The sequence below is a fragment of the Zasmidium cellare genome (assembly GCF_010093935.1).
Source record: "Zasmidium cellare ATCC 36951 unplaced genomic scaffold M409scaffold_47, whole genome shotgun sequence".
In the NCBI taxonomy this organism is placed as follows: Eukaryota; Fungi; Ascomycota; class Dothideomycetes; order Mycosphaerellales; family Mycosphaerellaceae; genus Zasmidium; species Zasmidium cellare.
In genome coordinates this window covers 251,763-271,990 of record NW_022986991.1, presented here as the reverse complement: position 1 = coordinate 271,990, position 20,228 = coordinate 251,763, and the positions used below count along the sequence as shown (strand labels likewise).

The following is a 20,228-nucleotide window of genomic DNA, read 5'->3' as shown; positions in this document are numbered from 1 at the left end:
GATCTCCCAATGAATGCCTGACGGGGAGCTCTTTTGCAAATGATGGGCTTTCTCAGATTGACACTGAACGCTGCTCAGACTTCCTCATTCACCGTATGTCGTACCTATCCAAGGGCGAACCCAACACTTTTAGCTCTGATTCTGGCTCCGAACCTGTACAGTACGAAAGGAATCGGCATCATCGCTGCAGCCACGAAACCAAAGATGCTAACACCCCAGCCGACACCCAAAGCGTGCAACATTTGCGAAGTGAAGAGCGGGAAAGCCACGGCGAAAGCGCTTCGCCAGAGGATGTTCGCCGCAAGAGCCGAAGCAGCGACTTGCTGAAAAGTATCGACGACGTAGCTGTTGGCTGAATTCATCACCGTCAGGAATCCGAAGCCCACGAAAACTATATACCATTGAAGTCAGCAGCGGATAAAGAAGGTTCTAAGTCCCGCGCTACGTACCAAGACCGATGTTTGGCACCAGCCAGAACACAGCCCTGCTCGACGACCAAGCCAACATAAAAAGCCCTCCTGTGAAGAAGACTGATCCAAGCATGACTGGAGGAAGTCGAGCTTCGGGGGCCGGCTTGCCACCGTTCTGCTTCAACCGCTTCATGTAGAACGGCTGGTTAAAGTAGGTAGCGGAAGCCCCTATCACGATTCCAAGAAGCATAGCAAGAAAGGGCAGGGCACCCACAACCTCGTTCCAACCTCGAACCTCCTGAAAGATGATTGGAATAGCGCTAAGGGACGCATAGAGGGTGCCGAATGCAAAGGCCTGATATCTAGTTCTCGGTCAGCACTGGTATCCGTGTCGTGCATACAAATACTGGCAGATAGAGTAGGAACTCACGTAGCCATAAGGATTCCAATTGGCGTCGCTAGGATCTGTACATCATGAGAACCTGTTGTATACAGTCACTAACAAGCACTTACTTTTGGTGGCCGGATCAAATAGGTTCTGGCGAGGTCTGATGCGGTGAATTTAGCCTCCTCATGGTTCGCATGTAGTGCCCAATTGCCTCGACGTCGCAAATCTTGAGCCTTCCATTTCAACAATGTGCCCTCGTGCGTCTCATCCAGCATTATAAGCCCCACAACGACCTGCGTCACGGCCCAAATGCCGCTAATATATTGTGTCCAGCGCCATCCGAGGCTCTTGTTTATGCACAGGGCGCCGCCTATTAGCGGTCCAACCATGGGTCCTCCGACGTTTGACACAGTATAAAGAGCCATTGCGGCACCACGCTTATCTGCCTGGTACAGATCAGCTAAGACTCCGCCGGCGTTCGAAATAGGAGCACTGGAAAACAGTCCTTGGAACTTCATCATCCTTTAGCAGTCGAAAACAACTCACTGTGAGAGTATGGCCAACTTACAAAACGACAGATCATAATGGTCTGGAGATCCTTAGCAGCACCTCCTCCAAACGCGAAGCACCCACCGACGAAAACCGGCACAAGGACAGATAACTTTCGGCCGTAGAGTTCGGATAGTGGCGCCCATAGCAGAGGTCCCACGCCGAAGCCAACAAGGAAAAGCGAGATTCCCAGGGTAGCCACGACCGTGGAAACATGGAATGCTTCTGATATTGGGACGATGGCGGTTGAGAATACGCTTGAGGAGAAAGTGGATGTCGTCGTTGTTGTCTGGCATGAAATTTGTTAGCTCGGTGGCTTGAGTGATGTTCATTCTGGGCTAATCACGGCGTAAAGCATGACCGTCGTGATTTTCTTCCGCCATGGCCAGTTTCGAGGTCGATATGGGTCCAGATCCGCATCGAAGCCGACCAGGTTCTCAGACGAAGTTTCTTCGCTGTCCAGAGGGTGATAGAGGTTCCATCGGGCATCCCGCATTCGAATCATGGACACGAGCCTTGAAGCTCGGTCTTCATGCTGCGTATGGCTGACCTTCTCCTCCATCCCACAAGGTTATGGTGAAAATGTGCGCTTTGCAAGATGAGGTGTCAAGGCAGATGATCAAGAGCGCCGCGACTCCTGTCTTTATGGCGAGCCAGCAGCATTATACGTTTTCATTACGATTGTCATGCAATCATTCCACACCGTCGATGATTCTCGAATCGTCATAGCCTGATCCTACTTGTAGCCGCATGATAATCCACTGGCCTACTTGACAAGGACAGTCGCTCTAGAGCAGCCGAGCTCTGCAAAGGCACAACCCGAAGACGCAGAGACATAATGTGTTTGAATCCAATCGGGCCGTACTTTGCTCGGGTCCCGAATGTCCCGTAAACCAAATACTGAAGCTGTCGCTCAGATGGTTGGACGTTTGCGGAGCATTCTACGAGGCGTGATCGGAAAACCGCCGGGGGGTGAATCCGCTGTTCTCGAAACAATGGGCGGAGAATCCGTGGCATCCGTGGGCAGTGGCCGTGGGCAGAAGTTTGTGTTGATATCTCCAGGCAAGACATTTAAATCTTTGTGAGGGTGGTGCCAAAGGCCGTGTAGCACGTGTAGAGGAGGTCATCATTCTAGCAACTACACAGTCGAGTACTGAATCATACTTGGATCTTCCAGCCAAATTCCGACTCTATCCAACAACAATTGCCCTAGCCTGCAGCTTTACTGGCTTGGTAAGCTATCCAGCGTTTTCGATGGCCCTGACGTGGATCCTGATGCCGGACTTTCGGCTACAAGATGCTATCCATTCTCTTCAGCTTCAGCCATACTACGACAGCTTCCACCACCGTGATGATGGCAAGTCCACTCCCCAAACCAATCCACAGCCCTCGAATGCCCAACTTGGGGGATCCAAGTTCCAGAAGCAGCGCCAGTGGCACGGCGTAGATGTAATTGACGGTGACGGTGACCCAAGCGCCAACGCTCTGCCAGCCAAATCCTCCGACAACACTATGCGGCCAGTTGGAGGTGGCATCGAAGACGACGAAGCCAGCAACATATGGCAAAGCGAGGACAATTAGATGGTCGACCTCAGCATCGTCCACCAGGAACCGCAGCATGAGTAGGATAATACCGCAGCTGAGCAGCGAGTCCATGATACCGATACATGCAAAGACCAGTGCATACCATCTCATGACTTTGACGACAGAAGCTGTCAATCCCGCTCCGACGAGCTGCCCGATGCGAGTGCTGTAAGCAATGGATGCCGAGAAAGGAATGTGCCACACAACAACGGCTGTGGTAGACAGGAAGGTTTGCGCCGCCAGAGAAGCCGTCCCAACATAGGAAGTGCAGAAAGTTAGGATCTCGAAGCAGAGCCACTCACTCAGCGACATTAGGGCCCCAGGAATGGCAAGTAGAACCATGATCTTCCAATTCTTCCTCCATCCAAGTCGGATCTGCTCAAATGATGGCCAACATTGGAGTGCTTCGGTGTTGACGAACATGGCGTATCCTGCAAGTAGCAAAGGAAGTACAAGATTCGTCACAGAAGCGACCAATGCAGCCCCGGCGACTCGCATTCCACCTCCTTGCACCAGAGCCCATGTGCAGAAAATCTGAATTGGCAGGCAGGCGAGGAGAACGAAGAATCCGGCCAAGAAATTGCCTTGAGCTTGCATGTACCTCTTTCCGGCTTCAAATGTCGCATACCCCGAGATACTAATCAGCAGATAGCGAATAAATGTTCCGGCATGCTCCGCAAGGGCACGAGATGGGACGTGAGCCAGCAGGAGAAGGTTATTGGAGAAGAACCAGAGCAGGGCGATAGGGATAGCAACCAGGTGCACGAAAACGGTGAAACGAATGGTGTGCATTCCAACATCGGTCAAGCGTGAGGCGCCATATGCTTGCGAACACAGAGTGTCGAGCGCTGTGGCCATGCCTTCGAAGATCGCATAGCCGATGATATTGCTGGTGGTGATTCCCAGCGAAACTCCAGCCAACTCGTCGGTGGAGAACCTGGAGGCGACAATGATGACGATCAGGGAGTTGGCATATTGCAGGAGATAGGTAAGGGTCAACGGTGTCGAATATCGCAGGAAGATGCCGGCTTCGGCTCGGAGAGATATCTCCTCAATGGCGGCAGAGCGATGGATCTTGGACAGAAGGTCGAGAGCTGTCGAATTCTCATCGTCGTTGCCGCTTCCTCTTCGTCGCAGGAGCGGAGTCGCTTCCGTCTCCAGATGCTGCTAATCGTGCAGAGTAGACATGTGTTGGGTAGACTAGGATGGAAGATACTTCATCCCATGAGAATAGGGGTAAAAGAGCGGCGCCTGTCTGCTGTGATGTTGATCAAGCAGGCGCACAAGACTTCGCGGTGCATTTCGATGGCGCCGTGTGCCGCGGCCAATGATTCGGAAGTCGTGCAGCGCCCAGTCTTGCCTGCATTGCTTGATAGCTGCGTCGCTGCCGCAAGCTCATCTCGTGTACCAATATACGCTTGCTTGAAAGCGGCTCCCAGTATCTCTTCTCCGTGTTTAATAATGCTCAACGCACTCATGTTATGCATGAAAAGAAGCTTGGGATATCAGATCGGGTCTAGAAAGCCAGTCGAATATATTGAGAGAATGCTCATGGATCCGATACCCAGCCTCCGTCCACCGCATAGGAGCTACCAGTCACCGCACTCGAGTCGTCACTTGCAAGAAAAAGAATTACGCTCGCCACCTCCTCAGGCATCAGATCTCTCTTCAGTGTTTGGCGGGACTGGACAAGATCCCGGTATTCAGTCGTCATGACCTCTACCGTTTGCCGCTCAGTAACAATGTGGCCAGGCATAACACTGTTCACTCGAATCCCGTCCTTGCCGTACTCTTTCGAATGGGTCCGCCCACTTGGGGAACCCGCCAGCTGATCGATCCCATGTTGATGATACTGCCAGAGCGTTGGCTTCGCATGCTCGGTACCACCGCCTGGGTCAAGAAGAAGACATGGCGTAGGTTCACATTGACATCCATATCCCATGTGAGCGGCGTGACCTCATCAGAGGGAAGGTGGCTTCTCGCCCCAGTCGCCGCGGCGTTGTTCACGAGCACGTCGACTCGGCCATAGTCACCAAGGACTTGATGGGCTGCAACATTCAGCTGCTGGAGATCCGTAACGTCGCAGAAGTAGAATCTAGGAACAGTAATACCTACTACAGGAGTTTCCTCTTAGAGACTTTTCATCTTTGCGATCAATCCGAGTGCCGACGACCTCTGAATATCAAAGACAACCACTTTGCTCCCTTGACGGCAGAACAGTTTCACCGCTGCAGCGCCAATGCCTTCGGCCCCTCCAGTGATGAGGACGACTTTGTCTCGTAGACTTGGGTATATCGCTGTTGAGCTTGACATGATGAAGTTATCATATACAAGTCGAAGTGGACGTCTTGTACGAGGACGGAGACCCTGATTATATCATGTCTACCGCAGGAAGCACGAACGCCTCCTTGCTGCCCCTGAGCTGATGGCTTCCAGAGGATCCGCAGTGCTGGTACAGTAGCCCGACCCAGCGCTCCGTTCGTGGCTGCAGCTACAGTAGAACAGCGGCAAGTCCGACGCCTACCCATTCCGCGCGTACGGGCAAGACAGCAGCGGTCAAGCCGACCACGCGTTTCACCTTAAGAGCAGGTCATCTGCGCTGGCATGAGCCGATCCCGACTCCGACTGAGGAGCAGTTCCAGTACCCTCGCCACACGGCCTGCAGCATCGATTGCGTACATGTATTGAGGCCTCGCCCTTGCTCATCGACTTGACGGTACGGCATCCATGCAGCACGATGACTTCAATGAGCTACTACCTGTTATCTTTGAGGCGGACGGCATCGGTGGCTGAAGTGCAACACGAATTGAAGGCTGAGGGTATCGCGCCCTTTGTCAATGCCCGGGCTGTGCAATGGGTGCATTTGCCCATGAGAGCCGACTACATGCTCGCAATCGATTGGGACGTGGTTCTGGGTCTCGGATCAGGCATTCAGCTCCCTGAGCGTGTTCTCCAATTGACAGACGCTCTTCACAAGGTCGATGTCTGTGTTGCATCGCCATCTCCGATTAACGACAAGCTCCAATCGACACTCCCCCCGCCACAACTATCCTTCTATGATCGACCACTGAGGGCGCTTTGCACTCAGTTTCACCAAATCACGCCGAGCATGCTGGCTTTCGCTGATCATCCGCTGTGTCCAAAGGGCCCGATTTCGATGCTGAATTTCGTGTCGTATCAACCTTTTGCCTTCGCAGAGGGCAGCTACCAAAAGTATCTCGAAGGTGTCCAAGCTGGTCCGGCGAAAAGATCTGGCGTCTCTGTCAAATTCAACGGCTCGCTGACTCCACTCCACGGAGCCAGAGCCACGGGAGAATGGGATCTGGTCTTCCTCGCGCAGTATCCTTCCTTCAAGCACTTTGTCGATATGGGATCCGATTCAGAGTACCAAGAACTCAACCGGAAGTACCGAATGCCAGCATTGCGGGATCTCTGCATTCTGATAACTACAGAAGTCGACCTCGAATGGACAATTCCAGGGAGCGAGAAGGTCAAGCCGGAAGTCTCGAAAGGGGTGATTGAATCAGCAAATCAATAAGAGAGCTTCGGGTCGAGCAGGTTGATGACTTTCGATGGCGCAACCCTCAACAGAAGGATCGTCAACAATCTGTCTTGTCGGATGTGGCGAAACCTGTTCCGGCTATCTCAGAAGATAAACCCCCCTTATATGAGGATCTCGAGTAGCGTATTCAAGTGGATCACGCTGGCCAAGTTGCTCAATCCGCTCTTACTGGTCGCGATCCGTACATGCCTGCAAGTCCTTGACATTAGATCTTCTTAATCGAGTTTCACTGAGGCGTATAATGTTGCAAGAATAGGAATCCTGCGTCGGGATGCGAGTCGGAAAAGGATTCCGAACGATCACAGCTGACGTCTCCCCTTCCGACGTCCTCTCTTTCTACCGGTTGGACGAGTACTATAGTATTCATTCGCGTTCCGCTGCCAGCTTGCGGCGGGCAGAACTGTCACTCAGCAAGATGATGAGGCGGCAGAAGATTGGGTTGGCGTGCGACGCTTGCCGCGAGCACAAAAAGCGATGCTCCGGAGCGACGCCCTGTGCGCGATGTCAGCGTCTATCGCGCGAGTGCACATATCGAGATCGAACTCTTGAATGTGGCGGCACATCCGTGTCGGCGACAAGGTCAGGCGCAATGGCTCCGACAGTAGGCAGGGGTAGCGGCAATTCAGACACGCCAGGGCTGAGCTGCAACGAGGCAGCTATATCGTCGTCTACCGCACTAATCCAGGATCCGTCCCGTTCGCCGAGTGAGCCGCTTGTAGTGGAGGCTTCGACCGGCCACTGTTTCGGTCCTATCTCCCCATTCTCCTGGGTACAACGAGCTCGCGAGCAGCTGGGACAGGCACAGTTCCTGGCACCGGCAGCCTTGTCGGCAACTTCGCCAATGGCGCTGGATGTCGATATGCTGTCGTTTGGAGATCGAGTGCAAGAAAGTCAGACCAAATACATGCGTGACAACATGGACATTCTCCAGGACGTCTCGGATCGATGTGTAGATCTTGTTGTTGCCGCCTACTTTGAGCAGGCTATGGCCACTTATCATTTTCTGCACCTTCAGAGTGTGAAGGGGTGGATACAGGACTTCAGACTCGGCCACCATGGAAAGCTGAATGACGCCAAGAGGGCAGTGTGCTGGCTCACACTTGCCCACGGAATGCTGCACTTGAAAGCCCACCTGCTCGGAATCCTCACCACCGCAGAACAGGACACGTTGTCTCCTGAGAAGCTATGCAGTACGCAACGATCGCTCTTGACCAGGAGCGAGGCAGCCCGTCCCTCGAGTCTGTTCAGGCCCGGCTGATCAAGGTCCACCACCTCCTCAGCTCATCCCGTCCCAACGCTGCATCATACCAGTTCGGCTTCGTCGTTCAGCTGAGCTACACTCTCGGCTTGCACCACAAGCGAGCGAAGCACGGGGTGAAGAATTTGCTTCAGTCTGAGCTCCACAGCCGGACATTTTGGGCCGTATACTCCACAGACCGCTACCTGAGTATCGTGCTCGGGCGACCATTGCTGGTGCACAGTGAGTTCATGACGCAAGGCTTCCCCACCGCCATCAACGACGAGGACTTGAGCGATGGCTGCAGCACATGTTCGCCATCACCATTCACGGACTGCACGACCTTGGCCAGCATAGTTCACGCCAAGCTGGCGCAGATTGTTGGCAGGGTGATAGTGCAGCACTACACTTTCACACGCGCGAGACTTTTCGAACAGATGCGTGAGAATAACGAAGCGCTGCAGCAGTGGAAGGCAGCATTGCCACCTTTTCTTTCAGGAGAAGTCAAGCCGGCGAGCCTTGTTCCGGTATCTAAGCGACAGTCGAATGTCCTCCGCATGTTCTATCTGCACTGTGTGATCTTGATCAATCGGCCCTATCTTCTCTACGCCTTCCAGAAGGGCGACCGACGTGGGCGCGGCGAGAACGGCTTGGAGTCCTATTCCGCTTGCATCGATGCTGCTGTGGAGCTGGCGAGCCAACTCACTGCGATATCTCGCACGGGCCAGCGAGTTGACATCTTCTGGTTCACGCTGAACATCACTTTCAATGCCGTGTCGATTCTGTACCTCCACGGACTAGTCCGGTTCCAAGAGGAGCGACGCCTGGCCGAAGAAGACGTTCGCTTGTTTGGTGTGGCCAAATCCGCGCATCAGGCCCTCGCGGAAGTCAGCCAAACAAGCCCTCCAGCGCTCAGGTACACTGTGGTGCTGGACACGTTGAGAGCAGAAGTGGATAGTTTGCCGTCAACATCAGGACCAAATCCGCTGGATGCTTCAACTCTGGACACTCCACGAGCAGGCGGTGGGATGTATGACGGCCCAGATATTCGAGGTGATTGGCATGCAAGCGATGATTATGGCGACCTGGACTTCTTGATTTCTGAAGTCTTGGAGATTCCCGGGGCGATGATGCATCCTTTCTCGCCGCTCGATACCTCGATCAGCTCCGCACTTGGGCAAGTCAATGATCACAATGTTTGATATGCCCAGCTTGTCCTCGTTCTTGATATAAGGGCGTAGCGGGTCGACTGCAGCGGTTCGAAAAAGTTCGCATGCAGCCCAGCAGGACGTTCCAGTCAGCGGCTCAGGAGAGACGTGTTGTTGTGTTTCCGGTCGCGGCAAGGGCTCCGGGATTAAACACTAGCGCCAACCTAGCGATGAGGCTGAAAACACGATAAGCTTTGACAAAGTCCCGAGGTCAACGGTGCGATGACGCTGCCTCCGTGAAGCTCGAGTGGTTCCTGTCCCAATGCGTACAAACCCGACAACAAGCAACCAGCTCAGTATGGACGACTTGGCCGCCGCTCGTGGCTCGCGAGCTCAGATGGAGTTTCTCCCAAGTCTCTCCGTCTCGCTGCCCAGTCGCTACCGCCCTTCACCATGGTCTTCAAGCAGCCAGACGAGCTCAAAGTCCCCGGCAAAGACATTACTTCGTGGTACTTTGACAACCCCAAAGTAGACGACAACAAACCAGTCTACATCGATGTCCAGAACCCGAAGCGTCACTACACCTTTGGCCAGGCCCGGAGCACCATCCGCAGGCTCGTTGCCGGCTTCAGGAAGGCTGGCTTGCAGAAGGGAGATGTAGTCTGCCTGCACAGCTTCAACGACATCAACTACCCCATCCTCGTCAATGGCATCGTGGCGTTTGGGGGCATGTTCGCCGGGACGAACCCCTCCTACCAACCCTACGAGCTTGCCCATGCCATCAAGGCCGCCAACATCAAGATGATCATCGTCGAGCCCGAGATCCTCAAGCACGCCTTGAAGGCAGCTGATGATGGAGGCATCCCCCGCGAAAGAGTAATGATCTTCGACAATCGGGAAGGACAACAGGTGCCAGACGGCTTCAAGTCGTGGAAGACACTACTAGAACACGGAGAAGAGGAGTGGGAGAGGTGGGATGATGTTGAGAAATCCAAGAACACCACTGCCGCTCGAATGTTCAGTAGTGGTACGACTGGTCTGCCAAAGGCTGCCATGCTCAGCCACTACAACCTCATTGCACAACACGTTCAGATCAACGAATGGCATCCAAAACCCTACGAGGTGAGGAAGTCGTGCCATAGGTATGCAGAAACTGGCTAACAAGTCGAACAGGAGAGACGAGTGGTAGCAACTCCCATGTTCCACGTTGCCACTGCTCCTTGCACCCATTTCTCACCTCTCAACAACGGCGTTCAGACCTTCGTCATGCGTCGGTTCGAGCTCGAAGGCTACCTGAAATGCATCCAAGACCACCAAATCACCGACGCCGCGACCGTTCCTCCCATCGTCCTCTCCATCATCCAATCCGACCTACGGCACAAGTACTCGCTCAAGAGCATTAAGTTCGCCACCTGCGGTGCGGCGCCTCTCGAGAAAGCACAGCAGGCTCGCTTCCAAGAACTCCTCGCACCAGGAGCGCCCTTTACTCAAGTCTTCGGCATGACTGAGACCACCTGCATATGTTCCAACTTTCCCTACCCAGAAGACGATGATACTGGGTCCTGTGGCAGGCCGGTTCCCGGCATCGAGTTCAAGCTCGTGGACGTTTCAGATGAAAACAAAGACATCACCGGCTACGATGTGCGTGGAGAGCTGTGCGTGCGAGGCGAGACTGTCATTCGCGGCTATCTCGATCAAAAGGAGACCGACAAGAGCTGGGACAAGGACGGCTTCTTCCACACAGGGGACATCGCCTACTGCGACAAGCAGACAGGCAAGTGGTATATCGTGGATCGTAAGAAGGAGTTGATCAAAGTCCGTGGATTCCAGGTCGCGCCGCCAGTATGTCGTGAACCCCAACAGTTTGAGCCGTTCTTTCGTTCAAGAGCTTGCTAACCTTCACCAGGAGCTCGAGGCGGTGCTGCTCGAACATCCTGGCGTGTATGACGCTGCCGTTATCGGTGTGCAAGTCAAAAAGGACGATTCGGAGTTTCCCAGGGCGTACATCATCAAGAGGGAGAACAAGGAGGGCAAGAAGCTAGACGCAAAAGGTGTCATGGAGTACATGGGAAGCCGACTGGCAAAATTCAAACGCCCTGACGGCGGCGTTGTGTTCGTCGATGAAATCGTAAGTCTTTGGCCGTGAATGTTCTCTGCCTGTAGCTCACTGCCTCCTACAGCCCAAGAACCCAAGTGGAAAGATCCTCAAGAAGAACTTGCGAGAAAGAGCAGCAGAGGAAATGAAGAAAGAGAGGCAGACATCGAAGTTGTAGGGAGAGGTTGGCACAAAGAGTCTCGTTTAAGTACGTTGATCAGATCTACGATGCATTGACGGTCGTATAGGCATATCACAACCGGCGCCTGGGTGAGCACTAAGATCTCAATGTCATTGTTTCTATAGTGGGCGAATACCTGTTTCAGTCTTCCTTGTTTGTCTTGCGTTGCTGGCAAGATTCCACAGCCAGGATTCGTACAGCCACGCCCCACGAAGTCAAAACTCGAGCTTGCGGTTTGCATGGAATCAGTATGTCCTGAGCATACTTCTAACGTCCACTTCATTCGGATTCTATCTCGTAGTAAGCAGGCATTATCTTACCCCCACTTTCTCATTAGACTATGACCACGGACGAAGTACCCTTTTCGGATACATTGTGACTGCAGAAGATGCAGATCCGCGATTCCATCACGGGGCTCGCGCAGGTCCAGACGAGCACTGTTATGTCTAACTTAACGAATGCAGTGATAGTACCTACTTGGAGCCTTGTAATCAATATGCGCTCACTATTCAGCCACCTAGCCAATTGGAATCGAATTGTTGGAATCGATGTCGCTCCCGCATTTGCAGCACGAATGGACTACATAAGAAAAGGAGCAATACCCAGTCCTGATGGAGCCAAAAATCTTTGTCTCTTCTGATCTTAGACACACACCATGAAGCTAGGCGCCGTCACTACTCTAGCATTTGGCTTGGCCGCGCAGTTGGTATCGTCTCAGGATGTCACCTAGCAGAAGGTAGGCTCTCTCGCACAACGCTGCGCAACGCTCGTGTATATTGAACCTACGACAGCTCGACCAGCTCAACAACGCTGCATACTCGACTAACGGCAAGATCGAAACCACCGGCGAAGGTGTGCAAGTCAACACGTCCAATTCCCTTCGTGCGGGGCCTCGAGGCTATAACCTCCTCGAAGATACGTCAGGCCGCAAGAAATTGATCCATTTCGATCGCGAGCGCGTTCCAGAGCGAGTCGTCCATGCCCTCGGCTCTGGGGCGTATGGTCAGTTCGAATCCTATGGCGATTGGAGCAATATCACAAGTGCTTGTTGGCTACAGCAAGGAGCGAGAAGCGAGGCTTTCACCCGGTTCTCTGTCGTTGTCGCTAGCGCTGGAGGCAGCGAAGTGAACAGAGACACACACGGGTTTGCAACCAAGATCTATTCGGAATGCGGCAATCAAGACCTTGTCGGTAATCATGTGCCGTCGTTCTTCATCAATGACGGAATTGACTTTCCAGATCTGATCCATTCCGTCAAGCAAGAAGCGAACAAGGGATTTCCAACAGATGGCACTGCTCATCCAACGGCATACGACTTCTTCAATCTGCATCCCGAGGGGTCTTTCCAGCTCATGACTGTGCTGTCAGATCTGGGTAAGCTTGGGCACGTCCAATGGCTTCAAGATATCACTCGCTGACAGAACAACAGGCATCCCACGGGACGAACGACATATTCGTGGCAACGGAGTACACACATATCGCTTTATCAATGCGGCCGGGAAGTCCACGTTCTTCAAATGGTACTGGATGCCCACGCTGGGACTCCGGTCCTTGGTATACGACGAAGCCACCACCCTGGCCGGCAAGCAAGCGAACTGGCAGCGGATCGATCTTTTCGACAGTATCGAGGCTGGGAACTACCCGGAATGGGAACTGGCAATTCAGATGTTCCCTGACGACGACACATTCATGTACAAAGGTTACGACCTTTTGATCCCTACGCAAGTCATTCCTTTTGATGTTGCTCCTCTGGTTAAGCTGGGCAAGCTCACCCTCAACCGCAACTTCCGAAACTTCTTCGCCGAGCCAGAGGCCATCTCTTTTGCGCCCTCGAATGTTGTCGACGGCGTCAGCTGGGTCCCAGATCCCGTGCTCCAGTGGCGATTGATGTCCTACGATGACACTGCTTCACATCGCCATGGCTCCCCGAACAGCTACCTCCTGCCCATCAATAGGGCCATTGCACCTGTCAACAATAACTACCGCGACGGCTACATGCAACCGCTTATCTTTCAAGGCGATCAGACGTCGACGCCCAACAACTTGGGCGGGGTCTCGTCCGCCAGTGCCAACGAAACGCTACCGTACACTTCTCCAGGAGAGACTGCTGGTCAAGGACCGATTGGAAGATACGCTCCATCTTATGACTCTTTCTACCAAACCAGAATGTTCTGGTACGGCCTTGGACAGTACGCTCAGCAGCATACCGTGGATGCATATCGCTTTGAGCTTGCCAATGTTGGTGACGCTACCGTCGTTCAGCGTTACATCGACGAAACTCTGAACAACATCGACAATTGCCTAGCACGACGAGTCGCCTATGGGATTGGAGCCACGATGCCGCCTGTAGGCACAGGTGCAGTGTCTAATAACGCTACCTACCCGAATTCGTACGCGTCATCGTTTTACACTCTGGACACCAATGTGACGAAGAGCAACGTTGGCCTTCAAGTGGCCGTCATAGCGAATGACACACTACTCACAGGCGGTGATGTAGCGGCAATGATCTCTTTGCTATCTGCACAGAAAGTCAGCCTCACTGTTGTTGCCCCTAAGATTGGGACGCTCGCATCAGGTGTGAATGCAACTGCTTCATTCCTTATCTCAAGCAGTGTCTTCTACGATGCTATCTTCATCGGGTCGAGCGGCAATGCGTCTTCTACGAATTCTGCATCGCTCACCGCAGATATGGCATCTTTCGTGGAGCAGGCGTACTCCCATGGAAAGCCTATCGGTGCTCTTGGAAGCAGTGGACCGGCTTTCCTGGCTGGTCTGGGTATTTCGAACCAGCCTGGCGTCTTCAGCGGTGCCGCTGGTGCTGTCACGACAGAGGTGCTGGATGCGCTGAGTGGGCCTGTGAGATTCCCGCAACGATTTCCTACCGATGATCTAGCTGCCATCTGTCGTTGATTTGTGTTACCGATCATGACGCTACTGGACAAATATTATGGCTTGAGACGAGAGCTTTGAGATGGGAATGCCGTAGAAACAATTCTGTCAAATTCTGTCGCTAGATGATATAACTTGCCACACGTCTGAAACTACCTGAACTCCTTCAACAATGGCACTCTCTCCCCAGTATACCCGACCCTTTCCATCCACTCCTTCGCTGACTTGACACGATTGGGTAGAATCTCATCAAGGAGCTGGTAATCTCTCTTCACCAGCCCTACGTTTCTATTGCTTGCTTTGTACAAGTTGAAGAAGTTGGTGAAGTTCTCGCCGTAGGTCATGTTCAAATTCTCCTCCGCTTTGCCTGATCGAAATCCGCGAGTGATAGTCCACGCAGTCAAGGATTTGGGCTGGCCCTGGATAAACGCTGCGAGCGCTTGATCGGCTCTTGCTTTAGGGACTAAACGCCAGAGAGGACTCACCTTGGACTCTGGACTTCCCTTGGAAGTGTCCAACGTAGGATTTTGGATCATAGCCTGAGTTGCGGAAGTGATCATCCAGACCACTGTACACTACCTGCTGTACACGAGCTTTCACGGCCGTCTCGTACAGTCGTATACCCCAGTATGTCTCTGCCTCTTCGCCGAGCGCGAAGCCGTCAGTATTAAGAAAGACCCCGTATGATCTTCGAGCGGCGGCCTCGAAGGCTCCAAGGTCGTATCCTTGTGGTGCTGGGTTGATCGCTGCCTCGACATTGGGCAACTTCAGCAACTCTTGACACTGGGAAGAGTCTGTGCTGCGAGTGAAGAGAATGATTCCAAAGTCACCCGTAGAAGCCAAAACCCGAACCACAGCCGCCCCTTGGGCACCGGTGCCGCCAACTACAAGAATCTTCTTCGCTGAAGACATTGGTAAGGTGGGTGTGTTGTGCGTTTCCGATGTGTCGTCTGTCTTGTGAGTCCCCGATGAGTTGGGTGCAGACGGCCTGAGGCCATACTTTATAGCCCAACCCTTTCTTATCTCGAACCATGCTGGACGCCGCAAGGCCCTGCTTGATGCTTGGATCAACGTACAGTGAGTAAGCAATGGCCAGATGGAGATGAGTGATCATGGAGCTGAGCAACGCCAGATATCAGGTACAGGTCGTAGACTTCGGAATCATCTACAAAGCTCATAGGCAACAAGGCCATCAGGATGGAATTCGCAAGCAACTCGATTTGTGATGAATGGCTACGTCCGTACCCATCCGGCCTCGGTTGCAGAGGTACGCGCGAGACATGGTGTTGCTGATACATATTCAGCGTCCCACAACGTACGAGATGAATTTGATGAGAAGTCGTCTTCGATGTTGTGAGAGCCTCTCGTTAATGCAAAGCGAGAAGTAACGAAGAAACACGTTATTAGAAACCCGTAGAGATGGTTGAACAGAATGAGTGACGTCAGACTATTATAGTAGCGGAATAATAATTTTCCGCAGTTGTTCTCTCTCGCATGCTTGCCGTCATCTCTCAAGATCTTCGCACCACGTCCTGTAGCTTACATGAGTCGAGAGCATGTAACATTGCACGTTTGCGTTCTGAAGATGCCCAGGAAGATTCGATAGAGTTGCGGACTAATCGATCCATGTCCTCGAGCTCGAGCCCCTCATCTGACAGTGCCTGCAGATTGTCATTGATATATGCTTCAAAATGTCCTGGATCGTCTGAGTGAACGCTGCATTTCAAGCCTTTCGCCAGCATAAGACGTATTGTGCCTGCTCCAGTATCCTGATGCAGCAAGACGTTCGTCCTCGGGCAACATGTTATCCCAAGTTCCTTGTCTCTGACCAGGACCGTCAAAGACTCGTCATCGAAAATGCACGATGCATGGTCGAGCCGATCTACCTTCAAATCTTCTACCGATTGCCGTATCTGCTCGATGCCATCGGAAGGCATTATATCGCAGTGCGCAGTAGTGTTAAAGCCCATCTCTCTTGCCTTCTGGAATACGTCTTTGAATTGCCGTGGCAGGCTTTGTGTCGGATCCCCGTCCAGACCAACTCCCGTGATGATATTTCTAAATGGTGCAGCGTCTTGGAGGACACGCATAGCGGATTCCACCGACTTCTCGCGGAGGAAGCACATGATTAGTGAGAAGCTCATGTCGTGTGCTGTGCGTGCATAACTCGCTGCCCTTTGAACACCGGCGATGATGGTTTTGAATTCGATTCCTCTCTCGAGATGCGCCTGAGGGTCGAAGAACATTTCAACATGCATGACGTTCTGCTCTGCGACCTTGTCTACGTAATCACGCACGACCTCGTAGAAGTCGTGCTCCGTGATCAAAACCTGCATGCCTTTGAAATATCGGTCGAAAAACATCTCCAGGGCCTTGTCATGTCCAGCGGAAGTTTCTCCATTGTCCAGGTCTACATGTACTTCATTCCGTATGGAAAGCCGATGGATTAATTCTGGGTACAGGCAGCCTTCCAGGTGGACGTGCAGCTCAGCCTTTGGAGCGGCTGCCATGAACGCTCGGATGCCGGATTGTCGCGGGGGAGGTTCTCTGCCCTCCATTGTCGTCGCCCTTGCCGTCGCAAAGATGCTGCCAGCTGACATTGGGTGTGGTAGTTTGTAAGCCGAGAAGGTGAGGTACATGGGTGTTGTAGGGTCCACGGGGAGATCTAATCCCGAGAACCCCGAAGAACAATCTACTACCAGGCGTTATAGTAATAATTTGTACCTGCCTACGTAAAAGCCCTGGTGCCTATGTAAATCCTGCGCTGCACTCGCTTCCTATTGATCATTTCTTTCACACAGCGCTTGCTTAATGTCTTTACTACCCCTGTCACAAGATTCGGCCTCAGGTTGCGCATGCACACTAGACGGTTTGAACTTTACTAGCGTTTGTAATATTTAAAAGTACTGCTGTCCAGTCAACGAAATAAGAGCAAGACCAAGTTTATCACACATCTGCCTTTCAATTTTCACCTATTGAACGGCGTTTTGCAAACACACCTCTACGAAAAATGCCAGGCCAAAGAGCGTTGCTGGTCAGAGAAATCGGGAAGCCACTGGAGCTGGTACAAGACCATCCGATTCCAGAGCCGGCGGCTGGGCAAGTCCAAGTCAAAGGTGCATACGAACTGTTTGCCCCGGACTTTACATCATCTCGCTGACGTATCTGATTTCACAGTGAAGGTTGCGAGCCTCATTCCCTCGGATCAATTCTCGAGAGATTGGGGTCTTCTGGTCACGGACAAGTTACCTGCAGTTCTTTGCAAAGATGTCATGGGCATAGTCAGCAAGACGGGACAAGATGTCGACTCGCTGCAAGTTGGAGACCGAGTGATTCATCGAGCGGAAGTTGCGCCTGGCTTCGTGGAGGGCGGACTGCAAGAGTACGCCATTACCGATGCTCGCTTTCTGGCAAAGCTCCCTTCCAGCATCAATGATGACGAAGCTGTACGTTCTCCATGTTACTGGAAGACAAAAGAATGTGACTGACCACGATACCACGCATGCAGGCAACCATACCGACCAATCTCACTTCGGTCGCAACAGCCCTATTTGTTACACTGGGCATAAGCCCTCCTTGGACTCAAGACACGCCATCGGAAAGACCGCAATCAATTTTGATCGTCGGCGGTGGCAGTGCATGTGGTCAATTCGCCACTGAATTGGCAGAGATGGCTGGCATTTCCCAGATTGTTCTGGTTGGAGGTGACGAACCGAACTTGAAGGCTCGAGGTGCGACACATTTTATTGATCGCCACATTGAGGACGGAGACATAATCTCGAAGATCAAGGAGATTGTCGGCGACAAGTTACTCTACGCATTGGATACAGTGAATGCGGCACTGGGGCTCCATGTAGCCTTGTCGGTTCTTTCTCGCACTAGCCAAGGAAAACTGGCACGTCTTGTACCAGTCGGGCCGCTAGAGGACATGGAGACATACGGTCATAAAGTGCTTGATGTATTCGGTGAGTCTAACAAAATAATGCCAGGTCTCCTTGGGTTGAAGCATGCTAACAGTGTTAAGCCAACGAATTCGTAAAGCACCCTGACACTATGGCTCTATGGGAGCGTCTCCCGGGGTACCTGCAAGCGAGAACGATCACGCCTACAGCATTCGAGGTAAAACAGCCTCACGGGCTCCGTGCTGATGTGGTCAATGCTGTACTGGATGCGTATCGCGACAATAAGAAAGTTGTCAAGGCGAACATTCACCTCTGAGACTCTAACTCACGCTAGAATACAGCATTAAGACTGGCGGTCTCGAGACTTTGTGTATTACTCCGCAATGCAGCGAACATATTTCTACATAATCGATCGGATAAGCATAATGTAGAGCAAGAAGAGGAGGAGGAGCGGGCAACCGAGTCCAAGTAGTCTCCTAGCCCAGCTAGCATGAGGCTGAGCGGCAACAAAGCCGAACATGAATGTCCACATCGGCCCTTTCTTTTTATCGCCCGTGCCATTTTTACCACTTACCTCATCGGAACCATACTCTTCGGTAAATTGGGCTACAGCATACGATGGGTTCAGTCCAGCCAAATGGACCCAAGAGGCACTAACAAGGACATCTTGCCGTCCTGATGTTTTGAACACTTCGCTTGCCTAATGCCGTTCAACTACATCGCAAGCTTTGTGTGGCCATGGACTTCTTGCCGTGACCGCAGTCACTCCAGCATCACGGTTGCAGCGTATTTCAGCATCGTTAGTTTCGTACCTATCACGGTCCGACATCGTTCCACGTCTGCGACCTCGTTGACCTGGAAGAGAAGAACTACGAGGAAGGACATCCCGGAGACGAAACATGGACGGAGACTGCGACCCAGACCCTCGACAATATTTTGGCAGACACAAGCTGTCATTACCCTCTCCGTCTCTGTGCATCTCTCTTCCCATCGTCAGAAGCAATGCCGCTCAACTCCATGACAACATCAACAAGGCTGCAGTCACCTTGCGAGCCCACCTAAAGACGAACAAGGTACGGTCACAGTTTTGCCATCTTTCTCAGCTAAGAAATCCCATAGACTACGGAAATTACACGCATTATGCTGGGCAAGATCACAAAAAAGGTCGCCATCTCTACGTTAACCGAGGCTCAGGGGCTGAGATCACTCATAGCTGATGGAACCGTCGATGATGTTTGTATTTGCACGCTGTCAAATGCCAGGCTAATTATTTGATCTAGATTCTTTGGGCCATTCCAATCAGTCCGTCCGTCCTGCCTGCTCTGGATCGGCTCTCACGCCAAGCCAACCTGCACTTTATGGTCGACCATCTTGATCAGATATACTTTCTCGCCCAATATCATCGATTGCAGTCAATCTCGGAGCCCTGGTCCCTCTTCATCAAACTTGACTTAGGGAGTAAACGAGCTGGTGTGCGTCCGGACTCGCCACAGCTGCCGGCTCTTATGAACGCTATTGAGTCCAGTTCCGCAGTGAAATTGACAGGCATCTACTCTTACCCAGCCAGGATGGGGAGAAGTTGGAGCTTCGATACCGCAAAATTGGTCTTGCAGGAGCATGTCTCGGCACTGAAAGATGTGGCAAGCCTCCGGTCAAAGCCTTCCAGTTCACTGGTCTTAGCGATCGGCTCTTCCATCACAGCCAGAGTCATAAAGTCCGTTGATATTGATTTGCCGTCCAAACTTACTTTGGAGATTGTAGCTGGTCGGTCTATCCCACTCCATGTCTTTCATTGCTGAATTTCAACACAGGAACGACAATCTATAACGACCTCCAACAGCTTGCCACAGGCACTATCACACGTGCAGATCTTGCGATGACTGTGATAGCCGAAGTCTGCTCAGTGTACGAAGACCGCAACGAAGTATTGATCAATGCCGGCGTGCTAGCTCTCACTCGTGAGCCTGGCGACATTGTTGGTCTTGCACGCGTACGAGGCCTCGAGCATGAGGGATGGGTGGTGGAGCGCGTCAGTCAGGAACACGGTATTCTCGTTTATACCGGCTCGCAAAAGTGTTCCGTTCAAGAAATGTGGAAGATTGGGAACAAACTAGTGCTGGATGTCCAACACACTTGCATTGTGGGGGCAATGTACGGCTGGCACTTCATCACGGACGAGGAAGGCATTGTGAGAGATGTGTACACACCTTGGAAGTGGTGGTAGCTAAACATAATTCCCTTCATGAACGTAGCATAGCCCGGTGTGGTACATGTTCTACTGGA

The 20,228-nt window shown here is 52.4% G+C and overlaps 11 protein-coding genes across 11 annotated transcripts; 6 read left to right on the top strand and 5 right to left on the bottom strand.

The window, feature by feature from the left end:
- Positions 1-104: 104 nt before the first annotated feature.
- M409DRAFT_70378 (uncharacterized protein) lies at positions 105-1,852 on the bottom strand (the record flags this gene model as incomplete). The annotated part of the gene is made up of 6 exons (XM_033818700.1): positions 105-391; positions 450-772; positions 841-875; positions 924-1,310; positions 1,367-1,636; positions 1,694-1,852. 6 exons carry the CDS (start codon positions 1,850-1,852, stop codon positions 105-107), a joined length of 1,461 nt encoding a protein of 486 aa, XP_033661535.1.
- Positions 1,853-2,637: 785 nt separating this feature from the next.
- On the bottom strand, positions 2,638-4,409 carry M409DRAFT_70377 (uncharacterized protein; the record flags this gene model as incomplete). Its single annotated transcript, XM_033818699.1, has 2 exons — positions 2,638-4,005; positions 4,221-4,409. The coding sequence occupies 2 exons, from the start codon at positions 4,407-4,409 to the stop codon at positions 2,638-2,640; spliced, it is 1,557 nt and encodes a 518-aa protein (XP_033661534.1).
- Positions 4,410-4,480: 71 nt separating this feature from the next.
- Positions 4,481-5,244, bottom strand: M409DRAFT_70376 (uncharacterized protein; the record flags this gene model as incomplete). The annotated part of the gene is made up of 3 exons (XM_033818698.1): positions 4,481-4,711; positions 4,744-5,026; positions 5,102-5,244. 3 exons carry the CDS (start codon positions 5,242-5,244, stop codon positions 4,481-4,483), a joined length of 657 nt encoding a protein of 218 aa, XP_033661533.1.
- Positions 5,245-5,668: 424 nt separating this feature from the next.
- On the top strand, positions 5,669-6,469 carry M409DRAFT_59890 (uncharacterized protein; the record flags this gene model as incomplete). Its single annotated transcript, XM_033814326.1, has 1 exon — positions 5,669-6,469. One exon carries the CDS (start codon positions 5,669-5,671, stop codon positions 6,467-6,469), a length of 801 nt encoding a protein of 266 aa, XP_033661532.1.
- Positions 6,470-7,678: 1,209 nt separating this feature from the next.
- On the top strand, positions 7,679-8,932 carry M409DRAFT_29028 (uncharacterized protein; the record flags this gene model as incomplete). Its single annotated transcript, XM_033809282.1, has 1 exon — positions 7,679-8,932. One exon carries the CDS (start codon positions 7,679-7,681, stop codon positions 8,930-8,932), a length of 1,254 nt encoding a protein of 417 aa, XP_033661531.1.
- A 399-nt stretch (positions 8,933-9,331) lies between these two features.
- Positions 9,332-11,151, top strand: M409DRAFT_29027 (uncharacterized protein; the record flags this gene model as incomplete). Its single annotated transcript, XM_033809281.1, has 4 exons — positions 9,332-10,000; positions 10,052-10,720; positions 10,785-11,006; positions 11,059-11,151. The coding sequence occupies 4 exons, from the start codon at positions 9,332-9,334 to the stop codon at positions 11,149-11,151; spliced, it is 1,653 nt and encodes a 550-aa protein (XP_033661530.1).
- Positions 11,152-11,809: 658 nt separating this feature from the next.
- Positions 11,810-14,414, top strand: M409DRAFT_70374 (uncharacterized protein; the record flags this gene model as incomplete). The annotated part of the gene is made up of 4 exons (XM_033818697.1): positions 11,810-11,860; positions 11,955-12,528; positions 12,584-13,957; positions 14,353-14,414. The coding sequence occupies 4 exons, from the start codon at positions 11,810-11,812 to the stop codon at positions 14,412-14,414; spliced, it is 2,061 nt and encodes a 686-aa protein (XP_033661529.1).
- An 85-nt stretch (positions 14,415-14,499) lies between these two features.
- On the bottom strand, positions 14,500-14,955 carry M409DRAFT_37678 (uncharacterized protein; the record flags this gene model as incomplete). The annotated part of the gene is made up of 1 exon (XM_033810781.1): positions 14,500-14,955. The coding sequence occupies one exon, from the start codon at positions 14,953-14,955 to the stop codon at positions 14,500-14,502; it is 456 nt and encodes a 151-aa protein (XP_033661528.1).
- A 599-nt stretch (positions 14,956-15,554) lies between these two features.
- M409DRAFT_37689 (uncharacterized protein) lies at positions 15,555-16,601 on the bottom strand (the record flags this gene model as incomplete). Its single annotated transcript, XM_033810783.1, has 1 exon — positions 15,555-16,601. The coding sequence occupies one exon, from the start codon at positions 16,599-16,601 to the stop codon at positions 15,555-15,557; it is 1,047 nt and encodes a 348-aa protein (XP_033661527.1).
- Positions 16,602-17,053: 452 nt separating this feature from the next.
- On the top strand, positions 17,054-18,261 carry M409DRAFT_70372 (uncharacterized protein; the record flags this gene model as incomplete). The annotated part of the gene is made up of 4 exons (XM_033818696.1): positions 17,054-17,107; positions 17,226-17,489; positions 17,552-18,008; positions 18,068-18,261. The coding sequence occupies 4 exons, from the start codon at positions 17,054-17,056 to the stop codon at positions 18,259-18,261; spliced, it is 969 nt and encodes a 322-aa protein (XP_033661526.1).
- A 583-nt stretch (positions 18,262-18,844) lies between these two features.
- On the top strand, positions 18,845-20,169 carry M409DRAFT_37708 (uncharacterized protein; the record flags this gene model as incomplete). The annotated part of the gene is made up of 4 exons (XM_033810784.1): positions 18,845-19,018; positions 19,065-19,178; positions 19,226-19,709; positions 19,757-20,169. 4 exons carry the CDS (start codon positions 18,845-18,847, stop codon positions 20,167-20,169), a joined length of 1,185 nt encoding a protein of 394 aa, XP_033661525.1.
- Positions 20,170-20,228: the final 59 nt, after the last annotated feature.